The sequence below is a fragment of the Apteryx mantelli genome, chromosome 26 (assembly GCF_036417845.1).
Source record: "Apteryx mantelli isolate bAptMan1 chromosome 26, bAptMan1.hap1, whole genome shotgun sequence".
Taxonomy (NCBI): Eukaryota; Metazoa; Chordata; class Aves; order Apterygiformes; family Apterygidae; genus Apteryx; species Apteryx mantelli.
This window is the reverse complement of record NC_090003.1, coordinates 9,180,888-9,196,516: the sequence shown is the minus strand read 5'-3', so window position 1 is coordinate 9,196,516 and position 15,629 is coordinate 9,180,888. Positions and strand designations below refer to the sequence as shown.

Here is a 15,629-nt window from a genome sequence, read left to right as displayed (position 1 = left end):
GGAAGTCAGTTCACTCTCTACCTCGGTGTATGCTTTCAAATTTTGAGTGTTCTTTTAGGGTCCATCTCACAGAGCCACTTGGATGCACTTTCTGAACAAACAGAGCTAGGAGTTAATTAGGCATAAATTCAACTGAAGTGCAGCAGTTTTGACAACATCAGGCAAATCCTTTCACAATAGCTGCATGACAAAGTAGGGCAAGAAACACAGAATAAAGGGGTAACTGTTTTGTCTATAACAGAATAGATGCATTGATTTGGGTCAGCACAGGACTGTATTAATGGTAGATGACTTATTTAACTGCTTCTGAGAATGGGGAAGAATAGTAGGGCATGATGCCAACAGGAAGGCCAAGCACTCCCTAGTCATGCTGTGCTGAGTAATATGTGACAGATTGGAGCTTTTCCTTCTTTGTCATACCTCTTACTGCTGAACTTCTGTGCTCTTCCATGTGGATACACAGTCTCCCCCTTTTCTGGTACAGCAGTACTGGAAAGGGCTGCTGTGACTCAGAATTGCAGCAAGCTCAATCTCCTTGTAGAGGAAAGTGTTGGAACTCAGTCCATAAACTGGCAGTGCTACTTTGATCTTCCCAAAGCGCTGTATTCCAAACAAGTCGTCATCTTGTTTAAGACTGAGCTTTCTGCTATGGCAGCAGTCTCATTTTTTGGCAAGTAACTCAGCTTTCCAGTGCTGTGGCTCCTATCTTGCTATAGATGTTTCACAGTTGCAGCAGCAGCTTCTGCAGCGTTGCTGATAGAAGCTGTGAGGTTTGGCGGTGTTTCCACACAGGACCATCGTGCTTTGCCTGGCCCAGCTTGACTGGGGAAGCAGGTGGCGAATTCGCATGCCACTCAAGTCAGGCCCTCGCTGAATGTGACCACAGGGTAAACACATTTTTCTGATAGAAATTAAACATTCTTCTGTTTTGGGGCTTTGGATTTTCTTTTTCAGAGCTTCCATTAGCTGTTGCTGCTGGGGCTGTCACCCAGACCTGCTTTCCTGTTGTCAGCGCTGGGGCACGGCGGTGCGAGCTGTGTTCTCGCAGTGCCACCTCGCGGGTAGTGAATGTTCTCACTTCTTGCTTCCTTTCCAGTTGATCTTGCATTGCTGATTTGGTGCTGAAATAGGCACGGACCTGGCCAAGAGGTTTGTGCTGGTTTATAGTTGTAGAAGTTAATGAAAGAAGGGTTACAGCATCTGTCCGAGGGAAGTCTTTGCAGTAAGCAGGAACTAAGGGTGCTGGAGCAGCAGGGAGGGGTGCTGGGCTTGGTCCCCAAAGGCCCTCCTGGACTGACCAGGAGGAGCACCTGGGCAGAGGAGTGCATTTAACAGGAGCAACTTAGAAAGCAAGCGCGTGGAGACTCTTAGTCTTTCACGCAGACAAAGCGTTTTGGTATGGAACCACGAGCTGATTTGTCCTGCTGCCCTCTGCTTCCTCCCAGGCTCCACTCTTCATCCCAAGGGCTGCTCGGCTTCACCTTCCTTCCCTTTGCACTTTGCGTGGCTCGGATCCCCGACACCCTCTGCTTCCCCCAGCTCCCCCCGCTGCTGCTCTCGCTGTCCCTCCTCTTCAGCCTTCCCCTCCCTCGCTGTCCTCCTCCTCCTCTGGAGGACCGCGCTGGGTGGGGGGGGGTCAGAGCGGCGGCGCTCTGCCCCCTCTTGCGTGGCTCTCTATGGCGGCGCCCGACGGTCACGTGAGGAGCGCGGCGGCGGCGCAGGCGCAGTGGGCGCCCGGCGGGCGCCGGTCGCGGGGGGGGGGGGGTGATGTCCCGCAAGCAGGCGGCCAAGGCGCGGCCTGGCGGCGGCGGCGGCAGGAAGGCGCGGCGGCCCCGGCCGCCCCCCGCCGCCACGGCCACGGCCCCGGGTGGCCTCACCGGGCAGCTCCGGGCGCTCGGCCTCAAGCTGCGGGAGGTGCCGGGCGACGGGTGAGCGCCGCGCCGGGGCTCTGGGCTCGCTGCGCCCCCGGCAGCGCGACGCCTTTGCCCCGGGGCCTGGCACCGGCGGGGCTGGGGGCTCCTCTAGCCCCAGGCCCGACCCCCGCGGGGCTGGGGGCCGCCCTGGCTGCGTGGGGCGTGGGAGGCGCCATAAGCGTTGGGAGAGAGGGGGGTTACAAACGTGGCCACTGGGGAATTGCTTGGCGAACGGTTGGGTTGTCCTTTGTGGCATTGTCACTTGTCGTGGTTGCGGTTTAGGACGGTTGGGCCTGGTGCTGTTAATGCTGTTGACTTGCTGTGCAGGATACAATTCTGTTTTCACTCAATTTTATGCTCATATTACCAATTCTGATTTCAGCCATTCTAAGTCTTGGGAATAGGTGGTACTTCACATCCATATCCTTGTTGATTTCCTGGGCAGAAGGAGTGTAGCTCACCTCTCTTCCTCTTAACACTGGCTGGACACTGCTTCCAGTCTGGGCTCTTTAACGAGGAGGCAGCTCCAGCCCTTTTCATTGGCAGTGTTGGGTGCTTCAGTCAGTGCCTCAATACAGGATTGCACTGGGGGGAGCTTCTGCTGCCCAGTCTGTATTCTTTCTGCTACTCCTTCGGGGTGGTTGCTTCGGGGTACTCTGTTAGCCACCTTTCACCCACGCTCACTTGCAATTTCTCTTTTGGTAGCAATTGTTTGTTTCGGGCCCTCGGCGATCAGCTTGAGGGGCATTCGCGGAACCACCTTAAACATCGCCAGGAGACGGTGGATTACATGATAAAGCAGCGGGAGGATTTTGAGCCTTTTGTGGAGGATGATGTTCCCTTTGAGAAACATGGTACGGTCTCCGTAAGACCCTGGTGGAAGAGGATATTGTGCAATATGATTACATTTCATTCGTGTACCTTCTTACTACACTGTTTCTCATCCCAGGAGTATTTTAGAAGAGCTTTCTAGTTTTTAGACACAGTAGTTTCTTTGTTTTGTTTCTTTAGGAAAACGAGCTATTAAATTTGCCCAGGAACTTTTCTAAATTTAGGAGAAACTTGGCAGAGGAAAGAAAAAAGCAGAGAATACAAACGTGGTGTTTTCAAAAGGAATTTGATTAACTTAAGTGTCTAGCTCCCCTTGAATGCTGGTGGGTGTTGAATGGCTGATTTCCATGGGCTTCTCTCCTTGACTTTTGATATTTTCCACAGTGTTAAACCAGGGAAAGATCCAAAGCAGAGACTAGCACAGCCTTTGTTCTAACAGCTTTGAGGATGTGCCAAGTAATATGCAGGTGATGCAGGAAAGTGCTTTAGTCATTTAATTCATGACACTTTTTTTTCAGAGCTAACACAGAGCTCATGACCTAGAATAATCTAAGGATGTACCGCATTATTTAGCGCTTTCTGTGGTCATTTAAGACTCACTAACTTCTGTCACTGCCAAACTCTTGCCTCAACAGTCGCTCTTTTGCAGTTGGGGTTTTCTTTCCAGAATTTCTTGGGCCAGTGTTGAAGTTGTTACTCACTATCCCTCCAGTGCTTTAGGAAGTGTCAGAAGCGAAGTTTCCAACTCTTACAACATTTTTTTTTTTTCTTTAGTTACCAATTTGGCAAAGCCCGGTACCTTTGCTGGCAATGATGCTATTGTGGCGTTTGCAAGGAACAATCAAATGAATGTGGTTATTCATCAGCCTAATGCTCCGCTCTGGCAGGTGAGAAGCAAAACTTCTGTATTTCGGTCTGATTTTTAGCTGACGGGTACCTATAGTTTTGAAACTTTCTGATCTGTGAAAAGATGACGAAAACACTGGTTCATAGCCGTAGGTAGCTTGGCATGGTGTTGAGCTGTGCTTGCTTTTTTCAGCCTGGAAAGAAAGTCCTCAAGACGTCAGCTAGGAGGAGAGGAAACAAAACAAAACAGGGAATGCATGAAGCATGAGTATATGGAGACAGAACTCTGGTTTTAAGCTACTAGCTTCGGTAACGTTCCTCTCTCCTGAGGATCAGACTACATGCAAGGTGGCTGTTCTCACAGAAATTTGAGCTGGACTTAAGGAAACTTGAATGTTAACAAATTTCAGGAAACTTGAAAGTGAAGGTGTAGCAAGGCAGCCCCTGCAGTGTGGTGGGATGAAGTGCCTGTTCTGCATCAGTTTCGGAATGAAAGCAAAATGGTTTCGAACAGTTGGAGAAATGAGGTTCTAGAATGGGCAAAAAAAGGAGGAGGAAGTTTCAAAGCCTTAAGGAGGTGTTTAATCAGTTTATGAAAGTAGACTGATACGGTTTCCTCTTACAGCAGGGGACTGGAACAAATGGTCCATCGTGTTCCTCCTATTTCCTCTTTTTTCTGTTGTCATTTTCCTGTAGTGAATCCACCCTAGAATGGATCCACACTCAATCTGCCTCTTATTATCTGCCCTTTTATTGAGCAAGTGAGACCCTATGTTCAAGCCAAGATTTTCTTGACCTTTTTTTTAGTGATGGTAATAATGGATTTAAGGGCTCGCTCCAGTTTAGAGATAGCACCAATGAGGTAATTAGAATTAAACAGGGAGATGAAGAAAAGACAAGGTGAAAGCTGTCAATAGTGTCTTAAATGCATTTGAAACAGTGTCAGATGGATTCCTGAACCAGAAGAAGTTTAAACTTTGTATGGCAGCCATTGGAAGTAAGAGAGCTAACCTGCATGTTTAAAAAAGAAAAACGTACCTGACAGCCGTGATACCAATGAGTAGGAATATTCAACTGCTTGACCTGTGAGAGTACGTAGAGGTGAAATGAGCCTGCTGGAGTTCACGGAGGTGCTGTTCGTGTTTCGTTACTGTTCTGAACCGGATACTTGTGTCAGTGTACTTTACCCTTATCGATATTTCGTATGTCCCCTTGAAAATCTTCGACTCTTTCCCCCCCTTCATTGACCTTTCTGGGATTGTAGATACTGAGTTTGTGATGAGGTTCTGTGTTTTGGATGCCTGAATCAGTTTATGAAAGTAGACTGATACAGTTTCCTCTTACAGTGGGGTCTGGAACAAGTGGTCCATCATGTAATCTCGTTAGTGAAAGACATTAATAGTCCTGGGGAGTCAAATCAGCTGATGATTATGTAGCTATGTCAGAATACCAGTGGTGCGGGCAGTCTTCGGCTGGTATCCTTTTCCCTGATTTTTTTTCTTTAATATCATAATGACAGTCTTATGATAACACCGCCTTGCACTCTTCAAAACGGCACGAGTAGAGAGCTGCTAATAGTTGTAATACAGGGAGTCTCCTCCCCGCGTGGAGGATACATCAGGGCATTGAAATACGTGAGGGTTCGCAACGTGGTGCCAACGTTAGCAAGTTACCAGACTCTGCCAACCCAGGGCACCCTTTCTCTTAATGTTAACCTCAATATTTTTCTTAATGTTTCATACTTCTCCAAGTCTTTTTTCTCTCTGCTCTGGAGCTCCAGCAAAATTTTGGAAAGATTAGATTACAGAGAGAGCATTTCCAGAGAGGTGAACCAGCAAGATGCTTAAAGCAGATGATGTGAATCTCCCCTTTGGTCTCAACTCTGAAGCAGATGGTGAATTACCCTTTAATTTCAAGAGAACCATTTTCACCCACTGCAGCCAAGCTGGAAAGATGTGAGCAGGAGAAATGCTCAGGATCTCCAGCTGTTTCTCAAGCTGGCCTAATCAAAAGCTTATTGAAGGTGGGCATCTCAACTGTCTCTTTAGGGTTTAAACACCCTTTACTTTTTCCTGATAGTGACTGCAAATGTAGAGCCACGAGATAGCGCGGATGTAAAGATTGTTTTATTGGCTCTTTGGATAACTTTAGCTTTTTCAGTGTTGTTGCTTTTTTCCTGCAGCTAACTTTCATTTACTGTTCACGTGTACTGTGCGTACAAAAAGAAGATTTGCTAATGAGAGCTGAAGAAGTTGGCTAATTTTCAGAATAATCTTTCAAGATCTTCAGGATTTATTAGATACCTCTCTGGGCTCTGGCAAATGAGAAACGTTAGAAATGAATCTTACTCAAATCCAACATGTCAAACAGCTTAATAGGATGAAAAGAAGGACTTAAATATAACCAAGTGTTGTGTTGGAACTTAAAGGTGAACAAGTGTAAAATATGTGAGTGGAGAAAAATCTATAGTGAAATGTGAAGTCATTAAGGCAAGGCATAAACTGCAGGTGTAGTTGAAAGGTGACTTGGTGTAAATGCTGTAAGTTAGGAAAAGCTGATTCAGAGACGTATAGGGACTGGGAAATTCTGGAGCCCTGAAGCAAGTGTTTCTTGTGGTTTGCTTACTGGCATCTTCTCCAGCAAAGGTCTCGGATCTTTGGACTCTGGCTTGACAGGAAAGCAAAGGCAGTTGACAGATGTGGTGTAATTTTCTGTGTTCCTTGCAAGAGTTGATATGTTGTGTAGCTTTTATCTAATAGTTTGAGAGCGCGATATTCAGGGTAGGAATTATTCTTGCAGTAGTGCAGATAATACCCAGAGCAGCAATTTTCTACAGAAACTGCTATACCTGGTGCTGACAAAGCAGAGGAATTTTGGCTGTTAACAGTGCTCCTGAGTGGAATTAATTTTCATGGTTTGACTTTATTTGTGTTGGTTTTTCTTTAAAAACCAAACACATCCGCTTCAAATGTTAACTGTTAAAATGCTGTCTTCTCACAACTGCAGAATGAAGTTTGTTTTAGGTGGCTGTTTCCAGTGTGGTCATGACTGGAATTGACTCAGTTATTTTTCATCCCATTTGAGGGGAAAATGCCTTTTACGTTGAATGGAAACTGAAATTGGAGCTGGAGAAGATTGTCACGAAACTGGACTACCTTCCAGGGGAAACTTAGAAAATCATTTTGAGCTTTCCTCTGAAAATAAATATTTTCATACTGTTTTGTTTGTAATGATGTAACTGACTAAAACTGATTGTCAGGTTTTCTCAAACATTATCCTTGAAATAGAAGTCGTATTGTTATTATAGGCACATCTGGATTATTGAGTCAACGTTTCCTGTTTAAATATGCTCCAGTAGCTATTCATGTTGCTTCATAGTGCAGTGTTTATCAGTGCTTCAAAAGGTTAGTACTCTTTAAAATGTGATGCCAAAGTTAATAAAAGACAAATGAGCGTTTGGAATTTTGTTCCATTTAGATTCGAGGCACAGACAAAAGCAATGCAAGGGAACTGCATATTGCCTATCGATATGGAGAACACTACGACAGCGTGAGGAGAATAAATGATGATTCCGAAGCTCCAGCGTATCTTCGGATGGAGGTTCGTTATGACAGAACGACCCGAGTCAGGTGTGGGTGAAAAAATAGATGAATGTTTCTGGTTGATTTGGTTTCTCATTTGCGTTGAGTGAGAGAGGAGTTTGGTCCCTCCCTCATGTTGGGAATAGAAAAACTCCTCTGGTTAATAAAATTAGAGTTGTGAAGTGCTTAAATTACTGGGCTGGAAATCAATCCCGAATCTGCAGTGATGAGGGCTGTGGAAGTCTTGAAGTAATCTCATCTAAGTCACATACTCAAGTGCCTCAATTGCAAAAATACCTAAAAACAAAAAGGGAGGGAAGAAAGAGCTGGAAATGCAACAGTTTTATTCAGCGGTCTTCTTCATATCTCATTTTTTTTCCTGTTAAGGATTAAGCCGTGCTGTCCTTGAGGTTCTCTGCACACAATTGTATCTTGTATGGTATTGTAATAAAATGAGTATTTAATTAAAGAAGCCAGTGATTGTCTATTGCTATGCATGATCTTGTAGTGAATTTGATGAATTGTGGGAAATAGTGTCAATGATGTTGAAAGTTGCACGATGTCAAAGACACTGATACAGGATATTTTTGAGAAAAGTGTGCCATAGTGATTAAATTTAGAGTGATGTCAGATTTTTGTTGCATATGATGAAATGACAGCATGCTTGTGTGATCTGCTGGGCTTTGCTTTTCTTGCAGATGCTTTGCAAAAATAATTTGGAGGAAGAAATGAAGCCACAGAAGGGTGAATCTGAAGATCAAATTGAAGATGAAATGGAAGATGCTGTACAGAAAGTGTGTAATGCAACTGGATGTTCGGTCAGTATGGAGTAACCTTTTGACATTCAGAACTTCTTGATATGTGAAAGTAGCCTTGGGAATAATTAAAAGTTTTAATCTTGGGCGACTTCAGTACCATAGCCACAAATTAGGATGCATTTCATCCTAGATCCAACCCTTAAATGCAGATGAAATGCTGTGAGTACCTGATAGCTTTGGAGGGTTTGTCTTGAAACCTTTCCAAAAAATCCACAGCAAGTTCTGTAAAATGTGAATCACCTGCAGATGTCTGTAGCTGAGCATCCCAAATGGCTTGTTACTCTGCAGATCTCAGCTGCTGTTGCTAGATAGTTACAATCTGTGTTGTTCCTGCAGATTGTTACTTGCACTGTGCAAATGCACAGAACAGGAAGGATCAAGAGTGGAACTGTTACACTGAAGCAGCATGACATACATGTAAGGGGTAGCTGGTATTCTGAAGAAACTGTATTGCCAGGTTTAGCCTCCTTCAGACACAATCCCTTGTGAATTTCTGGAGCTCTTAGCTCTGATCAGAACTCCCTTTTCCTGGTGTCTTCAAGATTTTAATGTCTTTTCCCTTGTCGTCTTGAAAAATGCAGTATGGGCTAATTCGGAGATTGTAAAAACAGATACCACCACCCTCTGAGTGGTGCATGTGGCTGTTGAATGAGTGTCTGTATGTCAGTAGTTTAAAATCCCTTCAATGTGTTCTCTCTCTCTACCTGCGAACAGGACATTGACTTAATAAACCAGATTTTGGAAGTGGAAAACTACAATGTTGAATCGGCAATATTTGCCATCTTCCAAGTGAATGAAGCGGAAAGAATCAGTAAGTACCTGGAGTTTGTAGCCTGGTGTTTCAGGAAAATGTTGTGTAAGGGTTAGAGGCTGGTGTTCACTGTAAACAAAGCAGTTCAGCAGGGGCTTGCTGTTGGCTGTGCTGCCACCTCGGCCTTTCTGTGCTCAGGAGGGTTATTAGTGAGGACAGATCTTGTGCATCTGCAGAGGCTTTTGGTTTGCCAGTTGTGAGACTGACCTGGGGCTGTGCAAGACACTCAGCTGAGTTCTTACAGGCCATCGAACAAATCTTGTTCTAACTTCACTCGGATTTGTTCTGTTGTAAAGTCTTGAAAGAATCCGTATCGGATTACTAATTCCTTGAGCCATTCAGTGGCTCCCCCCTCAGGTAACTTTCAGGTTTATGAACCAACTCAGAACATAATCTAGCCTAGATCTGCTCTTGCTCTTGGAGAACTTGATATATTGGGTCTAGCCCAGTTCTCGAGCACTAGAAGATCTGGCTTTTCCTTCGGTTGCCTGTGCTGTATTATCTTGTGAAGTTGAGCACAAACGTTAGTGGAGCTTTATATTGTAGCTTCTGAAAAATAATACATGCCGCTGGAATCTTGTGTGGAGTGTCCCCTTCCCACCTTTTAGCAGGTGAAGAATATGTTGTCCTATTTACTCGGAGCACACCAGAGTGGCTACTGAACTGATTTTTGTCAATATTCAACGCCCCTCCACCCACACCCAAAAATCTGCAAAAAGTACACGAGAAGGAACTGGTCAGCTTCTGGGTAGTGTGTCTGAGAAAAACATCTGCTTGTTGGTAGGTACTGAAGAGCAGTGTGATTCCCAAGACAAAGGACAGAAATTGTGTAGCTCAACTTTGTGGGAAGAAAATGGAAGCGACTCGAGAATCTTTGGAAATCAGAGTTTGCATCAAGATAAGCTAGAAAACAAAGGACAGGCTAGATGTGATGAAGAGAATCGAGCTAGCAAAAACACAAAGGTATGTGAAGGGTGGTTTGGGAGCAATTTAGATGTGGATCATCAGCAACCGTTTTCTCCTTTGAATTAGAAAGCTTCAGCTTACTAAATTTTGCTCACATAGCTGTGATTTTTTTCTCTAATAGGAACTAAGTTAGTGACACATGGCATTTTTCCCAAAGTGAGAAAACATAGTCCTGATAAATAGTTTGGATTAAATGTGTTAAGGCAGCTGCTTTGATATCTGCTTGTCTGCCTTCCGGTGTGCTATTTTTCCTCATCTGAGAAGGAAATGTGTGTGTTCAGCTGTGTTTTCATCCTTCCCTTTCAGGTATCTAAAAAACAGAAGAAGGAACAGCAGCGGTTAGAGAAGAAGAAGCGGCAGGAAGAAAGGCACCGACAAAAGGTCTTGGCCAACAAGACTAACTGTGCAGATGGTGACAGGAGGGAGACGGACTCAGATACCCAAGTCACCCTGGTGAAGGCCCTGGCAGCCCTAAACATATGAATGAACGTGTTCCGAGCGCTCTAGTGTGGAAAGCGAATAAAACTGATGAAGACAAAACTCCTCTTCAGAACAAATCTCCAAGCACCTGTTATCTTGAAATGAGTTTCTGCAGAGATCTCCAAGCATGCACTAACTTTCTGCTTCTCCAGTTGCAGGAAGAACATTTATTTGGTAATACTGCATCAGCTGGTGTATGAAAAGAGTTTGAAGTTAACAAAAAAGTAGAGACTTATTTATTATTTTGGAGTTAGATGAAGGTGAGAATCTTTTTCTTCACAGTGGTGAGAGTTTTACTTTGAGATCTCTTGAGGTGCTTAGATTTCCGTTACAACTTTTTACTTCAGGTTAAATTTGCAGGAGCTTTTTTTTACCTTACCGTCAAGGACAGTGTTAACAGTTCTCAACTCAGGAACTCCCTTTTTTCCTATTTAAAGTTAGAAAGTATGGGAACAAAATCCCAGAACCCTTTCCAAATGTCAGCTAACACTGGATCATACATAAGACTTTCCTTTCCTACCTGAGAGCTTAGTGACAAGCTTTAATTGAACCAGAATTGCTCTTGCCTTTGCACTCAGCTGTGTGCTGTTTCAGAAATGATTAATATATAAAGGGAAAATGGCATTGTAGAGTCCAAGCTTGCTTCTTGCATGAGTTTTGAGATGAGCTCGTTTGCTAGCTGTTGAGTCCTTCTGATGTCTTCCTCTTACTGTGCGGGGTGGGGGGCAGATTCTCAGTGGACTCCTGTAGACTGCAGGACTGCTTGATCCAACCTGGCGAAGTCTAATGAGGTGGTAAAATAGGACCTGAGCAGGTGTGAGATTTCTGTTGAGCGCGGTCAAAATGTGCTGTTACTTGGACATCTGGAATCTCATCTCCTTTGCCTTCCTCTGGAGCTTTAGGGCTACAGTCCAAGCCAGGAACTTGATAGTCGTTAGTCTCCAAATGAAATTATTGTAGCAAATGGATCAAAAGTCCTGGGAACAAGCTTCCAAGGAGCAAGAATCACTGGGAATCCTGCCTGCTTCACTCTTCGTAAATCAAGCTTTTTCCAGGGTAGGATTTTTTTCATCTTAAATTCCTCTTCAGTAAGGTCACCAAGTACCATAGAACATGCAGCTTGAATCCTGTGGTGCTTTCCACTATAGGATTGGGAGTTTAGACTAATGTGTAAGGATAGCGGGACTTGGCTCCAGCTTTATGGCTTGCAGTGTTTCAGCTTCACTCAGGTTTTTGGACTTGTATCAAGCACTAAGCTTTAAGAAAGCACATGTGCGTGCGCACACACACGCACACAATAGGAAACGGGAGACACCTCATCAGCCAGGACAGAGACTAAACAGAACTTTTCAGTGTGAGCAAAGTTGCTTTTGAAAAAAATCCTTATGTCTTTGAAGTTTCCAAATCAGCACTGAAATATAAACTACTTCTTGGACTGAACTGCCAAGACAAGATCTGAGCTAGTACTCTCTATCCCGTGCTACGATTATCAGGAGCATTTGAAGCATAAGAAGAACAGAGCTCTGCTTTACATACTGGTGGTGTAGGAGAAGAGCAAACGCTGGCAAAAAAAGTGCTTTAGTTCCTACAGTAAAATTGGTGGCAATAAAAATAATACAAAGCAGCTCTTATACTTTATGGTGGGATATAGTGTCTGGCAAGTGAAGAAACATATTATATGCTGCTTTAAGTGCTAGTGGTAACCATGAGTAATTGCTGCTGAGGGAAATCGGAGCAGTATTTGGTAGGTAGGAAGAACACGGATGAGTCTTGAATTCCCAGTGATGTTCTTAAAGTGAAGACCGACTTTGATAACTTCCATTTTATGCCAACCTTTAGATGGCCTGTTGTTAGCGCTGTTATTTCCTGGAATTATTTTTCCCAAGACTAGCTCTTACAGTAGCGGGAAGAATGGGAAGTCATAGCTAAACTGGGAGAAAGTGCAGGTCACTTGAACAGTGTGATGAGAGTTAAAGGCAGTGGGCACAAGCGGGTGCTCCAGGTGGATGCATCACCTCTGTCTGCTGCTGCTGTGTGCTGGTTTGGGTAAGGCCCATGTGTTCTGCAGGCGACTAGCGTGCGTAAATTGAAATGACAATGTGAGTTTGCAGTTGTGTGCTGAGAATAAGCTGTTTGATCTTAATGACTTGCTTTTTTTTCCTTCCTGAGCCAGAGCTGATGAAAGGATTATTGGTTGCTTCAAGCCTGGACAGCTGTGAAGGGGAGCTGTCCTGTAACCAGCAGACAAGAGGCTGAGCTTCTACTGTAGGCATGAAGGGACCTGCAGAAGCTAACCATGACCAGGATAAAGGGCAGGCCTGCAGTGACACCACATCTTTAATAGGAGAGAGGGGCTGACCTTCAGGCTCATGGCTTGTGATACCTATAAGCAAATGTAGCTGAAAACGCTTTAGTCTCCAAGCGTAATTTGATTAAAACAAACCCTTAATGTGCTGCGCTGTCTTTTTAGACCAGTCAGATGCTCTTGATTTTTGTCAGGATAGCTTTGTACTTGGAAAACCTTTCTTGTATCTGAAGATGTTAAACTTTCTTTTTGGTCTGTTTTAGGTTTTTTTTTCCTCCTTTAGCCACTGGCATTATCACCAACCCTTACGATGTGTATTTTTTTTCTAGGGAGTCTTTATGCAAGCTTCCTCAGGGAACTCATTTTTATGCAAGGAATCTGCTTCGTAAACGGGTTGTGAATTTTCCTTGCAGGGCGAAGGGAGGCGAGAAAGAAGAGAAGCAAAGCCATGATTCGCTCCTTTGCTCACGCCTGCTCTTCAGAGGAGCTAACTGTGCCTCCTAATATGTGGTTGTAGGATAATAAACTCTGCATGTTCCCTTGGTACTTGTCTGAGAATAGATTGTTTGTTACTAGCTAAGATTGTCGAGCAGTATTTGGGATGTAAATGGACCTAACCACATCAAGCGTTTTGCGTGTGACCTCAGTCAGCTCGGTTTTGGGATACGCTGGGATTGCTCAAGAAGGATGATGGCTTGCGAAGTGTGTTAGCTTGCATCTTTGCTCATCTCAAGGGGGCGGCTGGGTGAAGACCAAGATTATGTTGCTGCTGGACTGGTGGGATCACCGTTGGCCTCGAGGTGAGTATGTGGTAGAATCGAGGCCTTCTTTCCAGGACAATTTAGAAAATGCAAAGCTTGGCTACTGCTTCCCTTCAGGCACTTGTAGACCAAGAACAGTCTCAGCTTGTGAAAGTTTGTCATGATGTCGTGTGAACAGGAGGGGCTTCTCTACTGCTCATTGTTTCTGGTGTACCTTGTTGCTTCTTGGAGGGCATCCAGTTCATTTGTGTTTTTAACAGTAGCCTTACCTCATCTGCAGTGCCTGAATAGCCGAAATAAAGCCATGTCATCTGTAGTATCTGCATCTGTAGCAGTGCTCTCGGAAGGTGCCTTCATTTACTGTTGGAGTCTGTTGAAACCACGCAAGTTTTATCCTCTTCCCACTCCAAACACGTGGCAGAGGCTCTGCTCCTGTTAGCAAACCAAATCTTGTGTTTTTTGAATACCTGGTGCAATAAAGCCTGCAAAGATGTGCTGCTTGAACTGTGAGACTGGAGTCTTGTGTATTGCTGTGAACTAAAGGCGAAACATCCAGATGTTTCAAGACATCTGCTTCCTTTCATTTGAGCTGGGCGATGTTTGGCGGGGTGAGTACGTGCAGCCTGCATCGTTCCTGCGGATACGCTTGCCTGTCCGCTGGCGTTATCATGTTCCCAACGCACGTGTTTGAGGTGGAGCAGGCGGCTCGTGTGCCTGCTTTGGAAACCTCGCTGAAGGTGGGGAGAATCGGTATGTTCGGTGTAGTATGAAAACAGGCTGGCTTGTGCTCCTGAAGTCCTGTGTGATTGCACCTTGCCGCTGTCTGGAGCGGTGCCTGTTTGCATGCATAAACCTTAGAGGGCAGCACAGCCTTAATTAGCGCTCCCCTGGCTATTTTCTGTCTCATCTTTGGTATAAATGCTTGTGATTCTGAGTTCTGACTGAGGAGAAACTTGGATAGTTTGTAGCTTGAAGAACTCCTGTCTCTGATGATGGAAAGCCAAGCCCTTAACCAACACGAGAAAATGATTAAAAGGAGAACTGAAGGCATGTTTTGCAGAGTTAGAGAAGATACCATGCTTACTGTAGGAAGCAAGAAAACCAGGGGAGTTGTTCAAGATGTTGCTCAGGGTGCAGACTCGTGTTCCCTATGGGGAAGGAACCATTAGAAGTGCTGTTAACACCAAAGGAAAACAGAGTATCCTCAGAGCATTTTTGAACTGCAGTGAAATTGCTGTTTGTTTGAAGTCGATGCTAAGAAAGCTGCACGCATTTGTGGGGAGGGCAGATGCGGGTCACCTCCAGCTCCCCAGAGCCCTTCTGCTTTGAGCAGCTACCTCAAAGGCAGCCCTGGGCCTTTTTTGCTTTATTACCCTTAAAGTTATCATTGGAAGCGGCAGTGCTAGAGCTTGCAAAGCAATTCAGGAGCTGAGTGCTGCTGCTTTACTGCGGGTCCAGCTCAGAGAAGGGTCTCCCAGGGTCCTCAAACAGCAAACAGCTGGGACAGGAGTTAATGTGATGCTTCTCCTTCCAGGCTTGACCCCCAAGGAGAGCCTGCCCTGGGAGCTGCTTTGGGCTCGCTTGGCCCCACTTCCTCTTTTGGCTCTGCCGTTACCGTTTCTATGGATATTTCTTTTTCCTCAGAATGTCCGGAGGTTTGCTGATGATGCCTCGTTTCATCTGAAACGCAGGGTAGAGCAAGTGTCATCTTTCTGGGGTGGGTCGCCTCCGGCGAGCATAAGGTCAATATTTGGCCTCCGCCTAAGGGCAAGTCTGGCCTTTCGGGAGCTCTAACCTTCACCCTAATCCCAGCTGGTATTTACTGGCCCCATTCCTAGTGCTTTTCCCTCATTCCCCCCCTAAAAGTGCACTTTCTGAGCCAGCGTTGTCTTAAAGGATGTCCGGGAAGGGAGTTCCTCCCCATGAGGGGGTCTCAAGGGCTTGAGCCTCGGGGCTTCGGCATCATGCTGTTTCTCACCACATGACATCCATCCTTTCCGCACAGAGTAGCAGGGAAAATGCTGCAATTATTAACAGCTCGGGGTGGTGCACAGCCCGAACGAGGCATCTCTCGCATCCGAGAGCACCAGGCACGAGAGCAGTGCAGGTCCCGGGTCCCTTTGATCGACTTCCCATTTCCCTGCCACAAATGGCTCGGCTGAGGCTGCCAAGGCAGGAGAAATGTCCTGGTCAAGGGCTCACGGGTGCTGGCAGCACAGGGCGAGTCACTGCCACCAAAAAAGTCTCAAGGGTGCATTAAGGACAAGGGACAGTTTGGGGGAGAAAAAGGGAGAAACCGCATCCTTGCATAAGCTTT

The 15,629-nt window shown here is 45.3% G+C and overlaps 1 protein-coding gene across 4 annotated transcripts; it reads left to right on the top strand.

Annotated features, from left to right (window-relative positions):
* The first annotated feature begins 1,767 nt into the window (after window positions 1-1,767).
* Window positions 1,768-13,095, top strand: OTUD3 (OTU deubiquitinase 3). 4 transcript variants are annotated; one of them, XM_067311019.1, is made up of 10 exons: window positions 1,768-1,928; window positions 2,619-2,767; window positions 3,519-3,631; window positions 7,068-7,190; window positions 7,870-7,989; window positions 8,704-8,800; window positions 9,585-9,763; window positions 10,073-10,506; window positions 11,143-11,302; window positions 12,965-13,095. In XM_067311019.1, the coding sequence occupies exons 1-8, from the start codon at window positions 1,768-1,770 to the stop codon at window positions 10,247-10,249; spliced, it is 1,119 nt and encodes a 372-aa protein (XP_067167120.1). In that variant the 3' UTR covers window positions 10,250-10,506; window positions 11,143-11,302; window positions 12,965-13,095. The 4 variants fall into 4 exon arrangements, with proteins under 4 accessions (XP_067167120.1, XP_067167118.1, XP_067167119.1 ...); XM_067311017.1 differs by having other exon boundaries at window positions 12,420-13,095; XM_067311018.1 differs by lacking the exon at window positions 11,143-11,302.
* The last annotated feature ends 2,534 nt before the right edge of the window (window positions 13,096-15,629 follow it).

Excerpts from the sequence above, each read along its gene's own strand:
- OTUD3 (XM_067311018.1), top strand. The coding sequence starts at position 1,768 with ATGTCCCGCAAGCAGGCGGCCAAGGCGCGGCCTGGCGGCGGCGGCGGC. Across the intron at positions 1,929-2,618 it reads CGGGAGGTGCCGGGCGACGG|CAATTGTTTGTTTCGGGCCC; the intron begins GTGAGCGCCGCG and ends CTCTTTTGGTAG. Across the intron at positions 7,990-8,703 it reads GTAATGCAACTGGATGTTCG|GACATTGACTTAATAAACCA; the intron begins GTCAGTATGGAG and ends ACCTGCGAACAG.